This window comes from Numida meleagris, chromosome 6, assembly GCF_002078875.1.
Source record: "Numida meleagris isolate 19003 breed g44 Domestic line chromosome 6, NumMel1.0, whole genome shotgun sequence".
NCBI lineage: Eukaryota > Metazoa > Chordata > Aves > Galliformes > Numididae > Numida > Numida meleagris.
This window is the reverse complement of record NC_034414.1, coordinates 2383206-2407859: the sequence shown is the minus strand read 5'-3', so window position 1 is coordinate 2407859 and position 24654 is coordinate 2383206. Positions and strand designations below refer to the sequence as shown.

Sequence of the window (24654 nt, the reverse complement as noted above, 5' to 3'; positions counted from 1 at the left end):
GCATTATGAAGCCCGAAGCTGCTAGCTTTTCACACCCTGTGGCCCAGCTGTCCGCAACAAACCTCGCCTGCAAATGGAGCAAGAGGTTTCCCTCGCCAGTTCTTGCAGCGCGTTCCTTGCGCTTCATCTGTTGTTTCTTTGCATTTGCAGATGGTTTTCTGCAATGTTCATTTTGTTCTTTCCCATGCACGCAGTCTAGGGCGAGATCACTACACAATCGCTTTCTAAGCACTCTCTTCATCAACTCAGGCCGCCCATAGTATAGGCTATGTTACAACCTTAAGAATTGCCCTTTGCATCTACTCCTTCCTCAGCTTACCTTCTGAACCTGTTCCAAACCACGCAGAGTCTAGAAACGAACGCTTTAAAATCTCCGCCTGTCCTCCCCCCTGTAATTTGGGGCTGTGTAACTAAGGTGTGTCTCACTCAGCGGTGCGTGGGATTTCTTATCGGTTTGGGCTCTTTAATCATACCCGAATGTGCAGGCTTCCATTCGGCTCTCGCTGCATGGCATATGGGTGGGGAGGGCGGCGAGGGAATCTCTTCCTGAGGTCTCCGAGGGGGTGGCACTTCCACAGCTTTTGGACAGCGTGGAAATCCAGGCTGCTTTAACGTTGCACATCCTCTGCAGATCAATCCCCGAGCGCAATGTGAATGTCTCAAAGATGCCCGCGCTGCACGCTCCCGGAATTTGGATTTTGGTGGTAAAAGACTCTGGGTGTTCTGCTGGACTTATGGCAGGGACAGAGAGAACAATTTCCCGAGCCAGGCTGACTTTGAAAACGCACCTCCCTGTGGCGTAACTGCGGTACTAAAGAGCAATGGAACCATTTAACTGGCGTATCCTCACTGTGCCGCTCTGAGAGAAGGTATTTGCAGTTAAGAAGGTGGTGATGCTGCTTAAAGTCTCCTGCGTCACCATCTTGCTTGTTGTGTTGGTACATAGACAGAAGAAAAACCCAGCACTCGGGGAAGCCTTCTAGAGTATCACAGTGTCCGGATGTGTGGTGCTGTGCCAGAATATTATGGGAAGGCAACACGTAAAATTATTGTTTATACATCACTGCTTATAAATATGTTTATAACTGTGTGGATTATGCCTGTAGCACATTTTGTACATAAATACCGTGACTACTGCTCACGTTTCTGAATTGGCCCGCAGTAATACAGGCACACGTTGTGGTGAACAATGTACTGCAGGTGAGGTTGTTTCTCAGTCAATGTGCTTGATCGGTTGTGACTGGGTGTAAGGATGCTGTGCTCCAATGTCATGACCTGAAAGCCATCTCCATCTGCTCCAGAGGAAGATGTAAACAAGGGGCTTGCATGCGGTGCTTTGTGTCACTGTTGAGTATTTTAGACCTCCTGACAACACTGATCTCATTGTGTTCCACGATGAATGCAATGAGGTGACGTCAGGGCTGGCAGCGGAGACGCAACACCTGGCGGAGGTGAGAGCACTCTGCCTGACTTCTCTGCCTGGCTGGAACCTTCTGTAGGTGTGCAGCTTCTTTTTTTTTTATTATTTTATTATTTTTTTATTTTTTGTCCAAGCTTGCTTCTGCATTTGTGCTCAACCTTGTTGGCTATGGCCTGAGACTTTGCCACCCTGCTGTTATCACTGTACTTTCCATCACGTCATAGCGTTACGCAGGCCATGTAAGAAGTCGGTCCCCTCCTGTTTATAAGCTCCCTTGGAGGGCTACGGGGTCTTTTTTTCTCTGAGAGAAAAGAACCCGATTCCCTCAGCTTTCCTCCACAGCGGATGTGCCGCAGCCCTTTGCTCAGCTTCGTGCCCTTCTTCTGGACCTGCTCAACAGCTCTGCGTCTTTCTCCTGTTGAGGGCCCGGGAGCCCAGATGGGGCCACACAGGGAGAGGGGGAAGATGGTCTCCCTCATCCCAGTGGCCACCTCTCTTTGGATGCAGCCTGGGATACTGCCGCGCTTCCGGGCTGTCGATGACCACCATCAGCTCACGTCAAACTCCCAGTCCGCCAGAACCCTTGAGTCTTTCACCCCAGGGCCGTTCGCAGCAAGTTCTTCTCCCAGTCAGCACTCCTATCCGGGAAGGCCCCCCCCCCCCCCGGAGCGTGACGCGTGGCCGTGTCGAACCCCACTGGGTTGGCATAGGCTCCCTTGTCAGGGTTATCTGGATCCCTTGGAATGGCATTGCTCCCTTCTGTGGTACAGATTGCCACGCTCAGCTCAGCGTCGTCTTCAGGTGTGCGCAGGCTGCGCTCAGCGTCGCTGTTCCGGGCGCTGGTTCCAAGAGGGGCCCCCGGGGGACCCCGTTCATCAGTGGCCCCCTCCAGTGGAGACGCCGAGTCAGGGCTGGCAGCGGATCCCCAAGGAGCGCTCTCGGCAGTGCCTGCTGGAGAAGGTGGCTGGCACACCCACATCCCCTGGTCTCCTTCTCGCTGCTGACAAACTCAAGAACTCCTCTTATCCTCCACCTCTGTCCGCAGAAGTGACGCTGAGCAGGCCTCAGCCTTCTGCGCTCAATCTCTTCCTTCACCCCTTCTGGGTGCTCTGTGAACTCCTCTCTCCCCTGTGCAGGACTCGAGCCATTTTACCTTCATTTCTTACTCCTTGGGATCCAGCCCTCTGAGCACAGAGGGAAGGAACCTTCCAGCTTCAAACGCTGCTCAGGGGACCCCTTCCCGTGCTGTAACCTGAGCGATGCCTCTGAGCAGCTCCTGTAAGAAACAAAGTCAGAACTCGTACCTTCCACACCCTGAGGGAATCTCCCGCAACCAGCGCGCCCCGCAGGGCGGTTCCAGCCCACCCTGAGCAGTGATGCCCGCAGCCGGGAGGCCGCTTCCAGCCGCGTGCCGGAGCTCTCGCCGGCTTCCTTGTCACGGCCCGGAGCAGGCACCCCAAAGATGTCCCCCGCCTTCTCCTCCCAGGCCACCGCCGCGCTCGTTCTCCATCCGTCCCCGGGCACGGCTCAATACCTGCCGCTTCTCCCGCGGGAAGAGCGACTCCGCCGCCTCGCCGCTCCGTCTGTTCTCAGGACGACGCGGCCAGCCGCAGCAGCGTGCCGGTCCCGCGAGCCGCCCCGCCGCGTCTCTGCCGTGGGAACGAGATCGCGCTCCTGGAGTTGCGCCTAAGGGGGAGGAAAAGGGGAGAATACACACGGTCCCGTCCCGCTCGCTGCCGCCGCTGTCAGCGGGAGGGGCCGAAGCCTCCGCGAAACCCTCTTCAGGGGCCGACACCGCCCCGGGGCCGCGCTCGCTCTCGCCCAGTTCCGGCGGCGGCGGCCCCGTGCCGGCCCCGCGGACGGAGATCGGACCTAGCGACTGCCGAGCGCTCGCCGCTTCCGGACGACGGGAGGCTCCGCCGCAGCCCTGGCTCAGCCTGCAAAAGGAGAACGCTTGGCTTCGAGCGGCGCCGAGGTCGGAGACAGCCGGCCCCGTCCCGCTCGCTCCCCCCGAGATGAGCGGAGGGAACTGAAGAACTCACTAAAGAAAAAAAAAAAAAAAGAAAAAAAAAAAAAACAACACCGGTGGTGCGGAGAGCGCCGCGGGGCTGCGCCGGGACTCGCGGAACCGAGCTGCGGCGACGCGAGGCCTGCTCCACAGAAGCCGGGGCAGCCCGGCGGGAGCTCCGCGCCGGGCCCGAAGCGAGCGGGGCGAGAACCCGACGGCCTCCCGCCGTATCCCCGCCGGCACCGCTCGCCGGTCGGGCTCGGTCCTTACCGCGAGAGCTCTCGCCGCAGCCCGAAACCAAACGAAGAGCGGAGAACGTTGAAAAGAATCCCGAAGTTCTTCTGTGAAAGCGGCCAGGAGCGCACCGAGGAGCGGCACCCGCTCCGACTCCCTCCAACAAGCAACTCCGGGCGAACTCCCTCGTGGGTCGCGGCGGCCTCCGGCGGAGCTTAAGAGGCTTTGGAGGGGTCCCCGCCCCCGCCTCGGGCTCCCGGCGAGGCGCGGCTGTGCCCGGGCGGCCCCGCGGCACCTGGCGCTCGTTGCGTCGTCGGCGCGGCCGGGGCCGGCCCGGGGCTTGGACGTTTCCTAGACTCGCGGCATGATAGCACGGCCCGGGTAGGAGGGGTGGGGGAGCTGCCCTCTGTGTTAGGAAGGGGAGACATTGTGAAGAGCTGTGTCTGAGTAACAGCCACGATCCGGCTGAGAGCTTGTGGGTGAAACTCGATGATCTTTGAGGTCCTTTTTGACCCAGGCCATTCTATGTTTCCAGGATTCCAAGCACCTTTTAGAAACGTCCTCAAGCTCTCTGATGACATCCCACTGCGAGTATTTCCATAAACGGTTTCAGTTGCTTGTGTCACGAGACCAGGAAACATTAATTAAAATACGCTTATTGTCAACGTTGCTTTCATCTCAAGGAGCTGTAATTAACATCACTTTGGGAAACACTTCTCCCGCCTTTCCTTGAAGCATTTGTCTCCCTGTTTCCCAAAAACTCCATGGCTCCCCTCAGAGGAGCAGAATATCATCAGAAATCATGATAAGGGTAAAAGCTCGTAGAAGTGTCTGTGTGTGTGTTTGCAGGGCCAGCTGGTACCAGGCGTCGGGAGGAACGCCTGAGCGTGGCCTTTCCAAAGAAAGGATTTGTCGCTGCCACCCACCGCTACGGCATCATTCTCTTTAATCAAGCTTAGGGTTTTTCACAACAGCGCAGCATATTTTCACGGTCTTTTTATTGAAAAGCAGATTTCCAGAGAGAAATAAGGGAATACAAAAAGAAAAAAACCACCCACATCATTGAAAGGTGAAGCGGCAGTCCCCAGAAATCAGCGCGTTGCAGAATTTGCAACAAAATTAACAGGGAGAGTCTGGGCTGGTGATAACCTCAATCACGACCATCTCCACGCATTTTCTTTGCAGAGAGCTGTTCTGCTTTACGGTGTCATGTTCCCGAGCCACTGCTTTTCTGACTCGACTTGCTTCCAAGTCATTACGTTACCGACTGCTGCCACAAATTGTCAGGTCACTGAGCCGCGTCCACCTGCAAAATTCAATGGGAGCAAGAGTCGGGAGGAAAACTAAAAGGACGTGGTCCTCTGAAAATACCATCGAGAAACCACAGGAACCTAACACACGAGTAAAGCCCAGGAGGGACAGTCTCTTCCAAGCAACGCCCGCAGACGTGTCTCCAGTGGGATTCACCCCATGGACAGGTGTGCTGAAGTACAGCGGAATCCTCGGGCGGCACGGGAACGGTGGCTGCGCTGGGAAAGCTTCCGTCCCAGGATCTTGATGGCCGCCTGGTCTCGGTGTACGTGGAGGACGAAACGAGGTCTTCACTCTTTGGCATCTCCCACTCCGTCAGCGTTAATGGCAAACATCGCTTCGGCCTCAGGGAGGCAAGGAGAGTCGTAGATTTTACATATTCTGGTTTCACCTCGGCCTTTTCGCAGGTAGAGCCTGCAGGGGAAAAAGAAAGAACACAGATGTGGCCTCCTTGCAGAGAAACTGGATTGTAATGGCTGAACCATTACGCTGATGCGGTACGAGAAGTGCAGCACATCCTGAGCTGCAAGAGCTTCCCACCCTGCTCTGAGCGGTGCCCGCTGCTGCCAAGCAGGCTGGAAGCGCCACGGACAGCCCAGAATTCAGAGGAATTTAACTCGGTGACCCAAAGCCTTCCGACGTAATGCTGGCGGAAGGTGACCATCTGTTCTCTCACCTGGTGGTGGAAGCATGGGCGATGATGTTTCCTCCGATCGGTTTCTTGGGATCGGCTGCAAACATGGCCGCTCCGTCGACCTGTGCTACCACTTGGTTCGTGATCACGACGGCCACGCCAAACTGGAAGGAGAAAAGCGACGGAGCGAAGTTACTTCCCCCCGCCCAAGTCAATTAAGAAATATGAAACAAGAAGGCACGCTCAGACTTCTGCTCTCCTCTCTGCAGGCGATGCCCACTCTACCGGGCATCTCAGAGTACCACGGAGGCAGACAGTGAGCAGGCAGAACTCCTTTTGGACGAGAGAAAGAAGACGGAGCGCCGGACCCCGAGGGAGCGAAGGTCAGCATTTACCTCGTCCGCCAGTCGGAGAAGCATGCGCAGAAATCTGGCCAGGTGCATTTGCCTCGCAGACAGCTCGCCTCTTCCGGAGTAATCTGTCCGATACAGGGCCGTGGCGCTGTCCACGATCAGCAGCGCGTACCTGGAGCGGTTACAGAAAGCCTTCTCAGGGTGGACAACGTGACCGGCGGAGTCTGACGGCGTCCGGCCAACTGCGGGCTGCACGCAGGTGTGGGCACGAGCCCTTCTCAGCTGCCAGTTGGCAGAATGGCTACTTTTACCACCATGGACTCCGTCCGCAGCGTTCCGATTGCTAACTCTGAAATCAAACCCTTTAAACTCAAAGGCCTTCACTGCACGTTTATAGTTGACGCTTCCGTGCTCCTATAATCTAGCCTAAAACGCAAGGTGTTTCAGCGCAGGCATTCTGTGTTACCTCGGGTACACGACATCACCACCCCCTCCCCTCTACAGGATCTCACAAATGCCAGTTTCAAAATGAAACTATCTGCACGTGTCCAGGATCTGGCTGGGACAATTAATAAATGCTGAGAACACAGCGATGTTGCAGTTGTGCCTACAGTGAGCCGGGCAAGAACCGGGATCGCTGTGCCAGGACATCTTGTACCGTACATAATGGCATTGCGCTGAACAACAAAACTGGGGGAGACCACTCCTGCTCGGTGACAGGAGGAGCTTTGGCAATTCAGCCGTGTGACACGGGGGATGACCCGGCGCGAGAGAACGGCACCAGCAAGTTTCTAACGCAGCGACGCGCCAGCACAAACATTGCCCCGTCTAAACCAGCCTCCTTACCGCGATTCGGCCATCATAGCAGAGGCCTGATACAGGAGCTGGGTCTGGTGATCCGTGTTGAAACCTCGAGCGTACGCCACGTTATCCAGGACATCGCTGCCAGACAAGCCATACCTAGAGACACCGGTGACAAAAACCTTAAGCAAGGTGCTCTCTGTACGAAGCTGTGTGGACAACCTCCTGCAGATGCAGCTACGGCTGCCGCAAACGTCATCACCGCACCCGCGTGGCCGTGCGTTCATCAGTGAAAGTGAAGTGCGGAGCAGCTCCTGCGTGTGCTGCAGGAAAAGCCCACAGGGATACAACAAACTGTCTTCTGGGGTTACTGGGATTTAGTCCTTACCATCCCCAGCCAGTTAGAAGCGCACGTTCCCTTCGAGAAATGAAAAAAGAGAGAGAAATAACTTCCTGCAGGGGGACAGTACGAAATGGCCGGGCGAGGGAGAAGCAGCGGGGAGGGGGGCAAGGCGCAGCAATACCACTTTTTGTTCGCCGAGTGAATGCCTGCCTGTCGAAGCAACCCCTAATGGGCTGCCTAAAGCATCTGCCAAAGGTTTTGCTTTTCAGTAACAAACCCTGAGAATCCAGCAGCGACCCCCTGCTTCGCCTTACTGCATCTCGATAACCTGACTTTATTTCTTTCATTGATGACGATATGTTGATGAGGTCAGCTTCCTCTCTAAAGAAAAGGGACCACCTCTTGCGGGCCAGCGCAGCTCACGCTAGCTTGGTATTTAGTCTCATCCGGTTTTTTTAAGCCTAACAAGGATCTGTACAGAGACAGCAGAGTTTGTATTGCCTCCGGGAAGCTCAGGCCATTGCGGTATTCCCAATCTATATACAGGACGCTTCAGAATATTCCGAGGCGGAGGCAGGAGGTGAGAAAGCTGCCTCCCAGCCAGTCGCGGGGAGCTCTCCCCTTTCTCAGCAAAACAATTCCAGGTGCTGTCGTGACGAGCTTTTTGTAAAAGAATCTTTGTTACAAGATACTGGTAGAATTTAAGGAAAACCTTGGCGTGCCACCGACTGGAAAACTACGTTAGAGGGGGATGTTAAGTGAAAATGTCGCACGCCGCGGAGCAATCATGTTCACTGACATCGTAGCAAAGTAAAAACAGAAACTTCATAGAAGACAGCCCTAAGTACAGACCTTTCAGCCACGGCCAGGAGACGTTCCGGACGGAAGGTGCCTTCGGTGTCAATGTACATGGCCTTTCCTTCTCCGCCTCCTCGGTCAATGGGAAGCTAAAGGAAGAGCACATTTCTGAATAAGAAATGAAGTGACAAGTCATCCAGATACGGCTTTATGCCCCATTCAGCTGAAGTTCACACAATAAATAACGCACCGAGCTCCGGTGCTTAAAGTCACACTGGTCTGGGAAAAGGGAGAAGACAGAGTCCTGCCTTCAGTCTCTCTGCAGCAGGGCGGCGCAGCCTCTCCGTGCTCAAGAGCGACGATTACGCTACAAAGCCCGTATCTCGGTAACGGGGTCAAAATATTAAGGCCAAAAAAAAAGGCTACAGAACGCAAGTCAAATCGAGGCAAAAAAAGACAACAAACGGAACCGGTGCTACGGTAATCCTAGCAGGCAGGTTAAGCGAGGAACAGAAGACCCTAGCAAGCCACGAGTTCGGTCAAGGGCACTGCAAAGGTTCCCGAGGGCTCTTGGAGAACAGGTACAAGCCGCTCTTTGCGGCTGCATATACACGGGGTTTGTTGTAGGAAAAGGGCATCAATTATTAGCAAATACCCCAAATCTGCATTGTCTGAACACTCGTCTTGAATGAAGTGGGTAACTCACTTGACAGGTCACTGCCAGAGTATGGCACAACTGCGTTTTTCCGGTACGAAACTCCCCAAATAATTCCGTTATGGACCCCGTTTCTATTCCTCCTAAGTGGAAGAAAGAAAGGAAAAAGAAAAGATTGTCACGCGCTGCCATTGAGACTACATGCACCAAGTTTTCATTTGACAAATGTCGAGTTTAGCACCAACTTTGGCAGAAAGTTTTAAAGCGAATTGGAAAACATGGTTTTCATATTGAGATGTGCTCATGCTGAAGACCAGAAGTCCAGCTAAGGTTATTTTCGAGGAGGCTGAAACGACTTAATTGAGCTTCTGGATTGCAGAGAGCAAAAGGGAGGTAATCGTGAAAGCGCACTGATAAAGAGAATAAAAGTTATTACCTTGAAGAAGTTTATCGAGTTCTTGGGAGCCGGTGGTGATCTGGATGATTTCAGACCTCCGCTGATGGAATTCCGTCGCCGTGGTAAAACCCATGGGAACCAGTTTAGCTGCTTCGGCCTAAAAAAAACCAAACTGAGCAGCGCCAGGAAAGCTCACCCTATTCGTTTACCCCTTGAGTAATTAGCGCTATAATGTTCCAGTTTTGGACACGGAGAAGTGGCTCTATCATTCGACGCAGGCACTGCATTTTATAGGCTACGTGAGATCAGCTGGTATCTGTGAACAAAAATGCAATTCTGCTCAAAGGAAAAGCTCCAACGTCCATTTTGCGTACGTCACGGAAATGTTTCCTCCCTCGGGTTCCTCGCCCTTCCAGCTTGGTCCTGTCCACGTGAAACCAGACACGCACAGGATGGGCGTACAGCCCATTAGGGATGCCGTCTTCCCAACAGCAAATACACGTGCAAAGTTAGGGACAAAAATTAAAAGCGGAGTGAAACATTCTGCTAGGTGAGATTTCCACAACAGCTCTGCAAGATCTCCACTTCATCTTGGCCAGACTCTCCGTATCTTCCACAGTTTTTATGGACCTTCCTAATTGTTCCCCCCGTTCCCTTCTTTTGAAGTCAGTCCTAGCCTTGTCTGATCTCTTCCCATCAAGTCTATCTATTCTAAGTCTGTCATTCATGGAGACCTTCCAAAGTCACTGGAATGCTTCAAAGCAGCAGAAATAAACCTTGACTTGCTCAGCTTAAAGTTTTTGCTTAACAAACATCCTTACCAAGATCTTATCAGCTTTGGCTTCGCTGATGCCTTTAATATTTAACAGCTCCTTCTTGGGCGCGTGAGCGACAGACTCGACGGTGTGATACCCAGCTTCTTCTAATTTCTTTACGTCGTTTGCATTTATACCGCATTGCTGAAAGGCAGAGGAGAAAGAGACACGAGGAGTCGCAAATGCCATCCAGGCACTGAATACCTTCAACTGCCTTTAGGTTTAAATCACACTCTGCTATTACAAGTCAGCATGCCCAGTGTTATCGCCCTAACGCTTACAAACAAATAATCTCTTAAATAAAAATGATTTTAATGCAACATTTGCAAGAGCTACTCTCTGAATAGACAGCGTAGAAAAAGCAGATGTCGATTTAATAAATGAAGGTAACTAGCAAATATCCAGGACAAGATAGAAGCGTAGAATTGTTTGAGTTGGAAGCGACCTTCAAGGCCAGCTGCTCCAGCAACGCAAGGAACAGGGTCACCTACGGCTCCATCGGGTGCTCAGAGCCCTGTCCAGCCTCACCACAAACATCTCCGTTAACGGGGCATGACCCCCCTCTCTGCACAACCCGTGCCAGTGCCTCACCACTCCCATCATAAAAAAACTTCTTCCTACGTCCAGTCCAAAACTCCCCTCTTCTGGTTTGGAACCATTTCCCCTTGTCCTGTCGCAGCAGACCCTGCCAAAGGGTCCACCCCTTCCTTTCTTACAGCCCCGCTGTCTACACGGAGAGGCCACTATCAGGTGTTTTCTGCAGTCAAAAGGCAAGTATGAATTCAGCAGCGTGGTTTTCAGATCTGACTTATGCTGAAGGAAAAAAAAAGAAAGAAAAAAAAAGGGAACTTCCTGAAAAACCGAACGTACCTCTAGCCTAGATATGGGCTCCGGGCCGAAGCTCTCCTCCTCGGCGGATGTGTCGGCGCTGGCCTCGAACTGCACCTGCATGGCCATGGCTGCAGCCGCGCTAGGAGGAAAGCAGACAGCTCGCTGACTCGGGGTGCCGTGCCAACAAGACACGGGTGCACAGCGGCGCAGAACGCACTGCCATCCCAAGCGGCCGAGTCCCTGCCCGCTGTTCGTGCTGCGAGAAAAGTCTTTCGTGCGCTCCCCTGGGCAGCGTTCAACTCTAAAACCAAAGGCTTTGGCTCCCCACTTCCCCGACTGGTTTAATAGGGGCTCCCCAGCATTCAGGAGGATTACGGTGAAAAATCAGCACAGTGTTAGCAAACTGTCATTTCCACTACGTGCTCAGGTGGAACCCCCGAGTATTCCGGGGCCAGCCCCAGCCCCAGCCCCTCGTCATTGAGCGGTGTCTCAGCGCTCGGCCCAGGCCAGCACACGGCTCGGGAAGCGGCCTGTCCCGCTTCCTCTCGTCCTCCAAGCGCGGGCCGTTCCCGCCTGGCCTTCACCCAGCGTTGATTTTCAAACGTCTCCTCACGGACCCGCCTCAACCGCCGCCCCTCCTCAGGCCCCCGGCCGACCGCTGCAGGCCGCGCGGGATGCCCGGAGGGGACGGTGCGCCGCGGCCCTTACCGCCCCGGCTCCCGGCCCTTACCGCCCGCCGCCGCCGCCACGGCCGCCGCCGCCGCCGCTTCGGAGGAGCCCGCCACCGCGTCACGTGATGGGGGAGAGGGCGGAGGCCGCCGCGTCACGTGACGGGGGAGACAGCGGGGCCCCGCCCCGCCTGACAGATTCAGCGGAAGGCAGCGGCGCCTTAAAGGGGCCGCATCCATTTGGCACGTACACGGACACGCTCGTGCAGGAGAACAGCAAGACGCCCGGCCGCGGGGTGTGCGGCCGAAGGAAGGCTCGTGGCAGTCAGCCTTCAAAGCTAATAGGATGGATTTGAGGAAAGGTTTGCAGCCTTGTTGGGCAAGGGCAGGAGCCTCCGCTTGCAGCACTCGCGAGCAGAGCTCCTCCAGGGTAGAAACACAGAGCAGGAGAAATTCCACGGACGGGCTGGTCCTTCCCACTGCATCTCTCCACGCTGCTCCCCCTTGGAAGTGGAGCACCGGGGGAGGTAGACTCCTGCGCCTGCAGCAATGGAATGCAGAACAGGACAATCCGCATCTCACCGCTGCCTTCCTGACCACGATTTATCAGGATTTCCTTCTGCTCCTGTCTTTGCCAATTAGGATCAACGTGGCACTGCAGCATTTTGTCCTAGCTTTTATTAGGGACGCTGAGAACACTATTCCAACGGTAGCTCCAGGCCAGGCTCATTGGACATACCTGCAGAGGTTTTGTGCTTTTCACTGAAATGTTTCTTAAAACCTTTCTAGCGCTGGTGAGGCATCTGCTAAGAGGAGGTCGGGCAAAGATAAAGGATATGAGATGTGAAAGAGATCTGAGCTTCAATAGTTGAGAATACATGTGCAGCTAGCTTTAAAAAAGCCCATTGACAATGCCCAAATGTAATAGCACAAAATAAGGAAGCGAGAATGCTGCTCGGAGGTTCACTTGGCTTCCCCGTTACAGTGGGTTGCGGTCAAGGACACGAAGGAGGGATAGGGAGGACACGATAGGACACGAAGCTGGGGAAAACTAACAACCAAAGAAAAAACCTCAACGAACCAGGCATGAAAAAGGAAACCCAAGCTGGATAACGATCACACAGCTCTACTGCAGCACCCTCTGCTGGCTCCTACTGCCGATAAAATGGCGTCAGGGAGCTCCACAGGAATTCCAGGCGTAGCGTCCCAGTCATTTGCAAACTGGACACCATTTTCTAATTAAAAAAATATTCTCCTGCAAAGCCCGCGCCGTAATTTTCTACTCCTGAGAAATGCAAGAAAAAGACCATGTTCAGATTATGAAAAGTCCTCTCAAAGAGAGGTTTTTCAATAGTAATAGCCAAACTCTCAGACAACAGTTTAAACAGAGCAGTCGATACACACAACTCGAAGAAAGAACGATGAGAATTCAAACCTTTAATGAACTTCCACCTTCCAAACAGAAGGAAAAAATTACAAAAAGACAATCCACACACTCTTCAAACACGTGGAAACACTGTTGAACTCAATGTATTTTACAGAGGTACAAAAAAAAATAGCATCTGCCTACAGAATGGAGAGCGTAGAAACAGTAGGCGTGCCGATGCTATCGACTCATCAGGGTTACATCAATTTCAACATCTCAACCTACGGAATATACAGACTGTACACAAAATCCATCTGGACCGCACCGGTGATATTAAAAGATGCCTCCTACGTTTCAATAGCTCGGTCTTCTCGCTGAGTTTGTCGTTACCTCCTCGGACAACGGACAAAAAGCAGGAGGGAGGCTGTACTGCACCAGGAAGACCTGCACACCGAGTAGCAGAACAAGCTTTTTGAAAAACTCACGGAGGCCGAAGTGGCGGTTTTGAGTCCGTGGCACCCGGAAGTTCATGATTAAGCACGGGGATCTGGAGTCTGCCTGTCACAGGTCTTTCCAATTTTGGCCAGCTGTCTAATTATTGCCGGTTATTAGGTTCATCGTAAGCAACACTATCATTTCTGCATTCTGGGAGAGGTTCCGGGAAGCTGATGACGATTCAAACTGACACGATATTTTAGAACATCAGTGAGATAATGAGAGTGAAAATGAATTCCAGACGTGGTAATTCAGAAATTCACCATCACCGTTTTATACGGGAGCTCTGTAAATCAATCTAGAGCAAAATTAACAAGCTACGTAATAAGAATAGCCGTTGTAGGGAAGACTATCGAAGGAAGCCAGGACCACCGGTGAGAGAGACCTCGCATTCTTAAGATGCTTACGTCGGAGAACATCCCGCTTCTTCAGTCCCGTACGCGGACCTAAACAATCACCGGGGACCCTGGAGCAGATTTTGATGAATCGAGCTCACCATTCTTCGGAGCTGGTGGTAACCGACAGGTACTTTGGAGAGAACAGCAGAAACTTCCTCATGTCTGGAAAAGATAAAGTTACGCGTGTTTGAAAAGACGCAGAACATTTCATTTCCCACCCCTTGTTTTGAAACATCAGTCACGCGGGGCGGTTCTTTCTGCTCCACTCACCCAATATTCCCAATTTTTTTTTCCACGGTGAAAGGCAGCGACGAAGCTGGGTAGCTGGATGATAAAGACAGCGTCAACTCAAACTTGGCAAAAGCAGTGGAAGTGGAGAAGAGAAGCTTCACACTGTGAGAAAAAAAAACAAAAACATCAACACAGAATGTTCCAACGTGTGTCTCCTTTGAACTCAGTTCCAGCATCTTTCAAAAGTATAGGAGAATATAGAATAATAGCAAAAAATAAGTTGTCTGGTTAACGTAAAACACTGCTAGCTAGCTAAAGTCTGCCAAGCTTCTAAGCAGGACCGCAATCCTAGAATTGTTTCATGAATCCAATCCTATTTAAGTCAGGACAAATTTCCAACTAGAGAACTAGATTTCCATCAAGTTAATCTGTCTACGACAATGTCCAGGAAGAACAGAGCTGAATGCTTTTGTATATAAGGGTAAGACCATCACCAACCAAGTACACGACGCCCAGGAAACGGATGCCTCGGGGTACCATGGAATATAGCAAGATTAAATGCGGCCTTTTCAAGGCAGTTGCCCCACAGTAAATCTTCCTGAGAACAAGCTGCCCACACGCCCATTTTAGTGACTTAACCAAACGTAGCTTTCGTGGGACTTGTGGCACGTAGTAGAAGAATGAATGCTCTCGTGAAGGGTGCTACAGAATTAAAGTAACATGTAATCAGCACCGAGGCACGCAGACAAAAGTTCACCAGGCACTTCTTACGTAAGGATGCAGAGAAAGAATAAAAACCCTTTCACCTCATCCTTTTATCTCGTTCCACGGGGACATGACACAAAATAGGGAAGTAGGAGGAGAAAACGAAAGCTAAGTGTATGGGAACTGCTGAGTCCCAGCCTGAAACACTGATTGAGCACCTGGAGGAAAGACTCAGCCAGCCCTGGGAGCACAGCTGAAGGCAGTTCACCTCTTAGGCCTCATTTAAGGGCTGACTGCCACTGAGGAAGGATCTCTTTCTGGAGATCCCTCCTTTGTAGAAGACTTCCTCTGCGAACCCAGAATCTTCTGATAAGGGTGAGCGATCTACTTCCCATCCCTTGTAGCACCTTGCTATCGCGCGGGTCCTTCTGCCCCTTTGTAATGCCTTTTCTGTCGTGTTGGTCCTTCTGATCGCTACACTAAGTAAAATAGATTTTAATTGAAAAGCTTTCATCCTTCAAAGACCGTTTCTGCTTGGCCGTAGCAAAGCCTAAGCCTGTTATAAAAGAAACAAAGCACTGAGCTACACAGGTGAACTCTCAGCTCTGTTTGCTTTGCATTGCTACGCTCTGGTCTAAAGTTCTAAGTGAGAGAGTCAAGTCCAACAGGAAAGCAGTAAAGAAGAGGAGATTAATTGACAGAGAGGAAGTTGACTGAATGCAAGAGGAACTGCATGGCCGAGCTTTTGGATAGTAGAGTTCCATGGTATTAAAAAAAAGTTAAGTCCTTAAAAATTAATCGCGTAAAATGATTTTTTTTTTTTTTTCCAAGTAAACCAGCTTAGGAGCATCTTTTGTTTCTGCTTACGTAGAGATCTTCTGTAAGATTTGCGTAAGCTCCATCTGAAGTTACTCACTTTGTGTCAATGATATCTGTCTTGAGAAGATTATATTTTCCACCCCATCTCTCGAGAAATTCAATCTCCTCTCCTAAGATCCTGCAACGACTCACCACCAAAGAGACATCGTGAAGCATCTATGAAGGAGATCAGAAAAGATTTACATGGAAACTGAAACCACTACCATGTGACGCTTGAAAATGAACTTTATGCTAGAAAGCATTACAAATGTGCAGCTTAACTACTATCTCACTCTGTATACAAAAATGAAATTGTACAAGCGTAAAAACAAACATACATCCTTTCTCCCCTTAGCTTTGTCAATGGGGTAGCACAAATACAGGGAACACCGGATTTGGCTGAGGAATTTAAACTGCTAATTCTCTCGAAAGCAGAACAGCAAGCAGCTTAATTCTCTGCTTTCGCTTCTAGGAATAAGGCTTTTAAGCAATCACGGAGATAGTCAGACATCAAGGCAGCAAATAAGGAAGAAACCACAGCTTCTAGGCTTCTTGACTTCTGGGACAGGTACTTCTCCCTCTCACTTCAGAATAGTTAGAAAACAGATGATGAATACTTGATTAATGAGAATCAACAATATGCTTTCCTTCTCTGTATCAACCTGTGACAAAGATGATTTCAGATTTTTCTAGAGTCCTCCGGGCTTTTCGGACGCTTTACCTGGGGCAAATATTGCAGCGTGGGACACTTTTCCTGCCAGCATCCCTGACTTTCAATAAACTGGAATATGAGTCTGTGGACTAAACACGAGGACGGCGGAGCTTTTTCCTCTGTAATGAAAAAGGAAACTGTATTGCAGGAAGCCTTTTCAAAGCCACGTAGTAATGAATGAGAAGCTAAAACACAAACGTATAATGTCCTCCCAATAAGAGGATAACAAGGGCAGCTAATTTCAAGCTACGTTAAATATCTTACCATCCAAGAGAGATTCAAAGCTCAGGCTAACTATTTTTCTGGAAGGATTTTCACCAAAAACATCACCATCTGAGAAGGAAAGGAAAAAAACTGAAGTAGCAACTATTTCTATACTTAGTTCTCTTCGGAAACAAACACTCCTTACACACATTTAGACATTCTGCAGAGAGCACTGATAAACTATTCAAATCCACTATTTATCGTTTCTCTTAGCTTATGCGCTACCACTATAGTTTATTTTATTTCTTCTTAACAGATTTTTACTTTAGGTAAAAATTACTTAGAATCTTTAGGTTTCTGTTGTGTAACCATTTAACCTTTCAAATTCTTCAAACAGAAAGCTGACGGCTTTACAACTTACCTACAGGAGTTCCAAATGCAACAGTGAGTTCAATAGAATCGTGAAGAAAATTGAAGACTGCCCGTCGTTCGCTCCATTCGCTGATCTCCCACTCAGTGAAGCTAAAAGGAACAAAACAAACACAGACACCAATCAAAACAATTATCTGAAGGATAAAGATCAGAGAATTAAGAACGCTCACGCCTATATATGGCACGAGAGACCACCTAAATTTTCACTTGTTAACAAAGTATAAAAATCTTTTGGGATCCAAAGCATAATACTATCTGTTTCACATACACATGACTTTGGGGATGGGAGGAGGGCTACATATAGAAAGAGGAAATGCTGAGTATCAGCATAAAGCTATTAACAGTTCACAGAAGTTTTATTGCTTATCGCAGGTTGTGAGGAGATGGGCATCCAAGGATGAATCAAATAAAAAGGAAAAACAACAAATACAGAACGCATTTATACAGAAATGCGAGGCCCTAGAACTAGCCGATAAAAACAAAAACAGAATGCCTGAAATTCTTTTTGCCTTACTTGCATCTCTCCAGGAGTTCCTGGCAGCTCTTTTCTTTTTCCTGTAGATGCTTCATCTGAGCGAGTATTTGCTCGTTCTCAGCCTCCAGATCTGACAGTTCTCTACAAAGGTAAAGCAAAACATCCAATGTAGCACGCTGGTGAGAAATAATTAAAAAAAAACTCTAGAACCACGAAGGTGGATATTTTTTAAGCTCCTTAGGTCCTCTTTGACGTCTTACCTTTGAAGTTCCTCTTCTTGAGCTCTGAGGCTTCCCAATTCTAAGAGAAAAGGGGGAAGAAAAGGCTGTGAGGGGCAAAGTGCAGCGAAGGCGGTCCTAACTCACCGTGCGGGTGGGGAAAATCTCAGCTTAACAGCTGTTACTCCTGCCTGGATACAGACATGTGGTCATCAAAAGTCAATTATACTGAATGACAGCGTTGAACATGACAACCAGCACACACTCTTCTAATCGCACCGATCCACCTTCTAAATCCCATTTTGCCATGAGAAGAAAACCATCTGTTTCGTACTTCAACATCTATGTCATTCACTACATATGTTACTCGCTACGTCCAACGTGAAAAAGAAAGCTGGAGTATTTGCATTTGTATCAGTGAGTTTCACTCTCTTCAATAATTAGAAGCCGGTGCCGTTACCTTCTTCCAGTTGTCTTGATTCTGCGTCCTCTTCTTCCATTTCATCATCACTGCGGTCTGTTTCACATTCTTCCCATTCAGAATCTGGGGGAAAGAAGTATTGGAAGGTCTACACAGAACTCCCAGATTCAGTATTTAGAATCTAACTGACTTGTCTCTGCATTCTTGACATTTCAGTATTTCAAAACTAGCTGATTAAAAATGTGCAAGAAGCCAGGGAGAGAGGGGTATCTACCAAAAAACTGAAGTAGTAACAGATAAGGAAAACTCCTTTTACTGCCTGGCTTCAAAGCTGTTGCCATGCAATGTAATTTGTACTCAAGGCACTGACAACAACGCAGAAGGAAGAAAATAAATGTAAACATAAATATGTGACCATCCCAAGTACCAACTGCAGCTCGCGTGAATGCAACTGAACAAGCCTGCAGCCATTTTGAAGCGTGTACGGGACAGCTGTACTGTCATCGCTAGCAGATGTAGCCAGCACTGGTACGTGTTCATAGGCCACAATTGTAACTCTGTATCTCAGCGCATTTCTAGTCTTCGTATGATGCGCAAGTAATTCCTACGAGGCAAGTTTGCAGGCCCAAGAGAAGGTGTTTAAGCCTAACAGATACTTGTAACTCAAGACTTGAAAATTCTAGGTGGCTGCTGAACTCGAAGTCTTGAAACAACAATTTAAATAGCATCTCTACAGGAAAAAAAAGGGATCGGACAAGAAATCAGCGAGCCACTCACTTGTTTGGAAACACATACCTGCTGCCAGATCTGCAAGACAACTTTCTGCCTCCGTGAGCAAATCAGCCACATTTGCTATTCTTGATTGTAGCCGCTCATATTGTTCCTAAGGTGGGAAAATTGTGCTCCTTTGCAATGCATTCTTACACGAATCAATGACGTTTTTAAAGAAACCGCACGCCTCCTGGGGCCGCCACATAGATCTTTGCTTGCTAATAGACTAATTAAAGAATCTGATACAATCTGCCATTAGAACGAAGAGGCAGAATAACAGACAATAAGGCAGATTCCATGCTTAAGAATGTACCAGAAACTTGACAGTGTATCTTCCTACCCCCTTTTTTGTTTAATGAAGGTACGAGATGAGACATGTAACTAAGTAAATTGATGGTTACCTATCACAACACACAGCTTGTGCATTTCCTTGTTAGTTGCTGACATGGATATCACTATAGTATAAAGAACGGTCCCAGTTCACGCTAGTTCAAGCACAGATAAAATATGGTAGAAGTTCCTCTTTTAATCCTAAACCTCTGAAGCCTCGCGGCACGTTACCTGTGCGCTCTGCAGCAATTTGCTGTATAAGGCCTCTTTCTCATTGTGAGCCAGGATTTTACTTTCCTTGATGAAATAGGATTTCATTTTGTTCAGTTCTGCTCCGAAGCTCTTCAGCTGCAATGAACAGAGAATAGAGAAGGGAAAGTGAATGAGAATGTGAAGCGAAGAATTTTTCAATCTGGTCTTTAGACTCCCCCTCCCTGCAATATCCCATTTCTCTAGGAGTAGTATTTCCTAAGTTTCAAATAAAAATGAACTGAAGGCTGGCCAATCCCAATTAATTTGAGTGCAACCTTCTACTAAAGCGATGATTTCCTTAGCAAAAGATCCAGCACAATCTATCTTCCGAGAGGAAAAAGCACAGAAAGCAGAAGCATTAGATTTTAACAGCGTCAACAACTTAACAAAGGTTTACTTTCACAAAAACATAAGAAGAGCAGCTTTATTAATTATGTCAGATGTCTCTTGTTTCAGTTGCCCAAGACTAATTTAGAACACTTGTTCATTACTGTTAAAGAGGATAACTGAAATGCTAACAGAAGTCCAGGCAGTGCCCAAACCACAAGAAACAGTTTAAAAAAAAAAAAGCCACCCGTTTGAATAGAACACAGCTACAGATTATGTAATACAACATTTTCTCTGACAACTCTTAAGCTAAAGATGCAGAGGAAAGTCGTGATTGCTTTTATGTACCCCGTTTTCAGTCCATCGCCACTAGGTGGTACCATTCTGAAGCCAGTACGCAGAGCTTTGCTTTCAAAAACCTTTCCCTTCTGGCATTCTTACCTAAGAGTCCTAAGGCCTTTTATTGTTTCCGAGTACATTCTTCCGAATCCAGGTAATATCCTAGCCTCTGTGATATCCCGTAACGCAAATCTAATTATGAATTATGAAAAATACTGTCTTCCATCATTTTAACTTTTTGTTTTCATTGACTAGCCCTTTATTCTTGGCTGTAGAAGCAAGGAAAACAATCTCTCAATCTTCTTTCTTAATTCTATCCGGAGTACTCTTCTAACGCTTCTGTTTTTTAAATGCAAACGTCTTTGGGGTGCCTTTTGTGCCCATTATCATTAGCATTCTCCTTTAAACACCCTCTGGACTCATAATCTTTTGCTTTGGCATGTGACACCGTTATTGCACTCCAAAATCCGTACGAGGTTTTCTTTTTGCGTAATGACCTATCTTCTATTCACTATAGGTCACACACTATCGCCCGTACCTCTCCAAACTCAATAAACATTTAGGTTAATGAAGTATTCTGCTCCTCCGATGAAATGACAGAGCCTCAACAGTGAGAGCAGTTCATTTCTTCCTTCCAAAATTGTGCCATTTGCTTAGGCTCCTCTGAAGTTTCTCTACTCGGAACTGAGTACTATCGGCTTCAAGTTTTTCTGTTTTACGATAACATATTCCCTATAATCTATTTTAAATTGTCTCTGCACGTAACCCTCCTGACATATAAGAAATTCTTTATTCCAGTTCTTACAGCAATCTTTCATACAGAAACTATTTTGCCTTCTATCTTCTACCTACCGTCACACAGTGAACAGTTATTTGAATGCACAAATTGAGCTTACTTCTTAATTATGTAAAGAACAACTTTCTCTCTTCATGCAGTATTACCTCTTCGTCAGAGCAGGTTCTCATTACTTCCCACAAACTCTTATTCATGTTCACCAGTGGCTGATCCTGGACGCTTACATACTGTTTTAGCCTGAAATACAGGGAGAAAAAAATTAATAATTGAAAGAAAGGCACGTTGCAACTGCACCGAGTGTATAAAGAAGCCAAAGGAATAGGAAATGATGCTGTTGGGGCCGGGAAGAGCCTTACTACTGATTTTGAATTTTAACATAAAACTCGTTTTAACAGAAATTGTAGATGGCGTCACTTATTAGACCAAAAAGTGACCTTCAGGTACGGAAATAAGTCATGATAACTGGATGATTTACACTGGAAAAATGTAACGACAGATCATAATTTGTAATGATTCTGCTTCCTATGTTTGATGACTTTCTGCACCACTCGAAACCTTTAACTCTTCTGATGTGTAACTGAAACACGTTGTTAGCAACAGAGAAAAATCAAGCTTTAACTATACCCATTATCACAGTTCCTCCCCAGGAGATTGCCCTACAGCACCTAAACCTGTAATAAACTGGCTGCCAGCATTAAATAGGTTAACTATAATTTTTCTATTTTTCCACAGATCATAGAATCATAGAATGGCTCGGGTTGGAAGGGACCCCAAGGATCATCAAGCTCCAATCCCCTGCCGCAGACAGCGTCACCAACCTCCCCGTCTAATACCAGACCAGGCTGCCCAGGGCCCCATCCAACCAGGCCTCGAACGCCTCCAGAGACGGGGCATCCACAGCCTCTCTGGGCAGCCTGTTCCAGCGCCTCACCGTTCTCTCAGTAAAGAACTTCCCCCTGATACCCAACCTGAATCCCCCCTCCTTCAACCTAAAACCGTTTCCCCCTGTCCCACTATCATCTACCCTTGTAAAGACTTGACTCCCCTCCTGTTTGTAGGCTCCCCTGAGGTACCGGAAGGCTGCAGTGAGGTCCCCAGGCCATTCTGCGCGCCAACAGAGCTGAATAATAAAACTACTAATGTAACCTATGGCTGAAAAAATACAGACATACTCATCTATCATCTGAGAAAGAACCTGGCAATCTTCTTCGTAAATACGCATCTTGGGACGGTACACGTATTGGCTGAGAATCAGGTCTTCTGGAGTAGGCGGAGCACTGACAGCACACTGGGAAAAAACAGAGGGGAAAATTGCGAGGAGAGAGGAAGACACGACACGTGCTTTTTAGAAATGGTAGTTTCGTATCAGTTTGTGTACAGAAAACAACCAAAGGGCACAAATTTTCATTTTTTCAGACTGTGTAAGAAGGAATCGGTCCTAATCGGAACTGCTGGAAGAAACATTGGAAAGCAGATGCACTAAAATTAAGCACAGTTAGTTCGGTTTGGACAGTTTTTCCCAGTGCTTTTCTATTCCCTCTCTAGAGGTAAATGGTGGAACTCATTTTCAGGCATAGAATAAACCTAGATTGAAGAAAGGGCCTTGCTGCAGTGGTAATCAACTGAAGCGACACGCTTGCTAAATGAACAAAGGCACGGTAGAGCTAAGAACAAATCAGGTTTCTCTGCGCCACAGCTAAAGGTAAAAGGTTTTTTGCACACATCTCACTATACTTGCTGACATCATTCTGACTTCAGTGGACAACTGATAGAGTATGGAGATAAAGCGAGGGGGTTAGATAGCGCTTCCAATTCTTTCGAGCTTATCACTCTTTAAACAAGCTCAAAAAAGAAGGATTAGCAAAGTTATCCGAGCACGAACTAATACATTTCATTTTGTGCAGAGACTGAAATCTATTCTGTTTTTCAATACTGAGGAAAAAAAGCATCAGTTATTAGCAGTGAACTAGCAAAGAGAGAATTGGAAGCGCGTGGTATCTAACGCTTGTCAAGGCAGAACCGATTTCCGCCTGGAACCATTCAAAGGCCTTTAATATAGAGTACCTGGAAATACATGAAAGACAAATACAATGTTAAGTCAGTTTCATGAATATCAGAGGACAGATACTCACGCTGGCTGGAATATGGCTCTGCCGGGGCTTCTGAATCGGAATATGGACTTGAAGAAGAGTAAAAAACTCCCCAACTGTGATGACACCGCTCTGAAATTTCTGCAAAGTTGGGAAAATCACGCAGGTAAGCGCGTGGTTCAAGAAAGGATGCTTACCGGTACATACGCACACAAGTATTTTTCCCATTAGGAAAAGAAGCTGGTGTCTCTCAGCTGTAATACATACCTCCCACAAATTATCTTCACAAATGCTATCTGTGAGAAGCTGAGACTCTATTTGACTGCTTCGTTGAACTAGGCAAAAAAAAAAAAAAAGTAAAAAACCAACATGGCTGGGGGTTGAAAATATTCTTACAGAAATATGAATCCTAATTAATTAGGTCTAGAAGAAAAGCGATTTTAACGCAGAGTTGAACCTTCACGTGTGCTTTCAGTGCTGAATGAAGTCAGTGGAGAAAAAACCCACTTTAGGCAAATACTAAGAAATAGGTTAAAAGTCTAACGTGAAATAAAAGTCACATCACGTTGGTAATGAAATGACAGGCCGTTTTTCCACGGCAGGGAAGCCACATGCATCATACTAAAAAGTAATAAACCTCAGCAAATGTGTGGAGAGCATCCCAGCTTAACACAGACTACACAGCGTCCGAGCTGAGCAACTTTCAAGACGACTATGGTTTTCAAATTCTGAGCCAAAAAGACCTAGTTTATCACTCAAAGGAAGGAGTCCAGCTTCCACCGGATAAGACATATGCTTTCATGGTTGCAGGGGGCAAAGCTGGAATCAGTTTTGCAAGCAGAAGCAAGATATCGCTTACCAGACGACCGACAGATTTCTCCCTCATTGTTAGGTACCTGCTAATTAGTGAGAGCTAATAAACCAGGAAGCTGGATCTGTCAAGAGCCAGGAGGATGCCTCTGCAGCGCTCTGAGGAATCTTGTTCCAAGAGGGCAGTTCTGAGACGTGCAGGCTCTGCATGGAACCAGCTTAAAAGAATCTTTGGGCCAGAGGAGTAGGAGTTGGGGATTTCCTCTGTGCTAGGAAGAATAAACTGAGTCTTCGGCCCAACCTGGCCACAAAAACAAAAACTTAAAATGCTGCAGCTTTTCTCCTCATCTCAGGTTGCACAGTTCGGCCTCGTAGCCAGAGTGGAAAAGCATGTGGATGGGCCGGACGGGAAGCTTCGAAGCAGGCATTCGATGCCTTTCCCAAATGAGGTATGTGTTAAGGGTAGGGTTTGTCTTTGATTAAGCCAAAAGCATACACAAGTTGGAGACAATTACTACAAAGAAAGGCTTACTTGTTAATTCTGTGTCAGCCTTAACAGAATCTAGAGAGCTGCTGCTGTTGGCGTGAGTAGAGTCGGGGTTCTTAGCTGACAGATTTGGAGAATCTTCACTTTCAGCAACTTCTGCTTGGCTTTCAGGTAGAGTGCCACAAGTAACCTAGTGTTAGCACGTTAAGAAAAAAAAGGAAACCGGAAAAGTTTTATGACATAACCCCAGAGTAATCCAACCAGTAGTCTATGTAGCTGTTTCTTGACATTCAGAATTGAATTGGTTGCGGTATCCGCACATTTTATACTTAATCAGCATGAAAAATGAGCGTATGACTACTCAAGATATTTCTTACCGTGGCATACAGGAAGCGACGATCAAAAATCCTTCATTTGTTTCTCAATCAAAGCAGTAGCCACCACAGAACGCGCTTGCAGTTTTCAGAACTAAAAAGTTTCTAATGACGACGCACAAACTAACTCTTAAGCTCAGATCAGCGTTCCGTATTCGCTCATCAGATTTTCTCGATCCAATAGGAACTTGCGCTGTCCATAAGACAGCCAATTCAAAATAATGATGCGTATTCAGATTTTAAGTAGTGGCTTTTGGCCTTACTCCATAACTATACAAAAATAACAGCTAGCAAA

The 24654-nt window shown here is 48.1% G+C and overlaps 3 protein-coding genes across 4 annotated transcripts in view; all 3 read right to left on the bottom strand.

Moving 5' to 3' along the window:
- LOC110401214 (translation initiation factor IF-2-like) lies at positions 2713–4090 on the bottom strand. Its single transcript, XM_021402051.1, has 3 exons — positions 3958–4090; positions 3699–3876; positions 2713–3357 (listed from the first exon to the last, which is right to left on the bottom strand). The coding sequence occupies exons 1-3, from the start codon at positions 4088–4090 to the stop codon at positions 2856–2858; spliced, it is 813 nt and encodes a 270-aa protein (XP_021257726.1). The 3' UTR covers positions 2713–2855.
- Positions 4642–11427, bottom strand: RAD51 (RAD51 recombinase). Of its 2 annotated transcripts, XM_021401302.1 has the most exons (10): positions 11331–11427; positions 10640–10739; positions 9776–9913; positions 8994–9111; positions 8609–8700; positions 7957–8051; positions 6807–6920; positions 6003–6132; positions 5650–5771; positions 4642–5387 (listed from the first exon to the last, which is right to left on the bottom strand). In XM_021401302.1, the coding sequence occupies exons 2-10, from the start codon at positions 10724–10726 to the stop codon at positions 5264–5266; spliced, it is 1020 nt and encodes a 339-aa protein (XP_021256977.1). In that variant the 5' UTR covers positions 10727–10739; positions 11331–11427; the 3' UTR covers positions 4642–5263. The 2 variants fall into 2 exon arrangements, with proteins under 2 accessions (XP_021256977.1, XP_021256978.1); XM_021401303.1 differs by lacking the exon at positions 11331–11427 and having other exon boundaries at positions 10640–11207.
- The window catches only part of KNL1 (kinetochore scaffold 1), a 27664-nt gene continuing 15647 nt past the window's right edge, over positions 12638–24654 (bottom strand). Inside the window, exons 11-26 of the mRNA XM_021401300.1 lie at positions 24031–24175; positions 22956–23023; positions 22731–22829; positions 21771–21886; positions 20745–20835; positions 19116–19232; positions 18579–18666; positions 17823–17906; positions 17405–17444; positions 17184–17285; positions 16659–16759; positions 16298–16366; positions 16043–16152; positions 15380–15498; positions 13798–13920; positions 12638–13689 (exon numbers count right to left, since the gene is read on the bottom strand). Coding sequence (XP_021256975.1) covers positions 13584–13689; positions 13798–13920; positions 15380–15498; positions 16043–16152; positions 16298–16366; positions 16659–16759; positions 17184–17285; positions 17405–17444; positions 17823–17906; positions 18579–18666; positions 19116–19232; positions 20745–20835; positions 21771–21886; positions 22731–22829; positions 22956–23023; positions 24031–24175 — 1578 coding nt within the window. The 3' untranslated portion in view covers positions 12638–13583. The remainder of the gene's footprint in view (positions 13690–13797; positions 13921–15379; positions 15499–16042; positions 16153–16297; positions 16367–16658; positions 16760–17183; positions 17286–17404; positions 17445–17822; positions 17907–18578; positions 18667–19115; positions 19233–20744; positions 20836–21770; positions 21887–22730; positions 22830–22955; positions 23024–24030; positions 24176–24654) is intronic.

Coding starts and splice junctions, on each gene's coding strand:
- LOC110401214 (XM_021402051.1), bottom strand. CDS start 4,090: ATGTCTCCCCTTCCTAACACAGAGGGCAGCTCCCCCACCCCTCCTACC. Junction 3,877..3,957: donor GACGACGCAACGAGCGCCAG/GTGCCGCGGGGC, acceptor AAGCCTCTTAAG/CTCCGCCGGAGGCCGCCGCG. Junction 3,358..3,698: donor CTGCGGCGAGAGCTCTCGCG/GTAAGGACCGAG, acceptor CTCCTTTTGCAG/GCTGAGCCAGGGCTGCGGCG.
- RAD51 (XM_021401302.1), bottom strand. CDS start 10,726: ATGGCCATGCAGGTGCAGTTCGAGGCCAGCGCCGACACATCCGCCGAG. Junction 9,914..10,639: donor AGCCCATATCTAGGCTAGAG/GTACGTTCGGTT, acceptor TCTGCCTTTCAG/CAATGCGGTATAAATGCAAA. Junction 5,772..6,002: donor TTCTCCGACTGGCGGACGAG/GTAAATGCTGAC, acceptor TTCTCCTTCCAG/TTTGGCGTGGCCGTCGTGAT.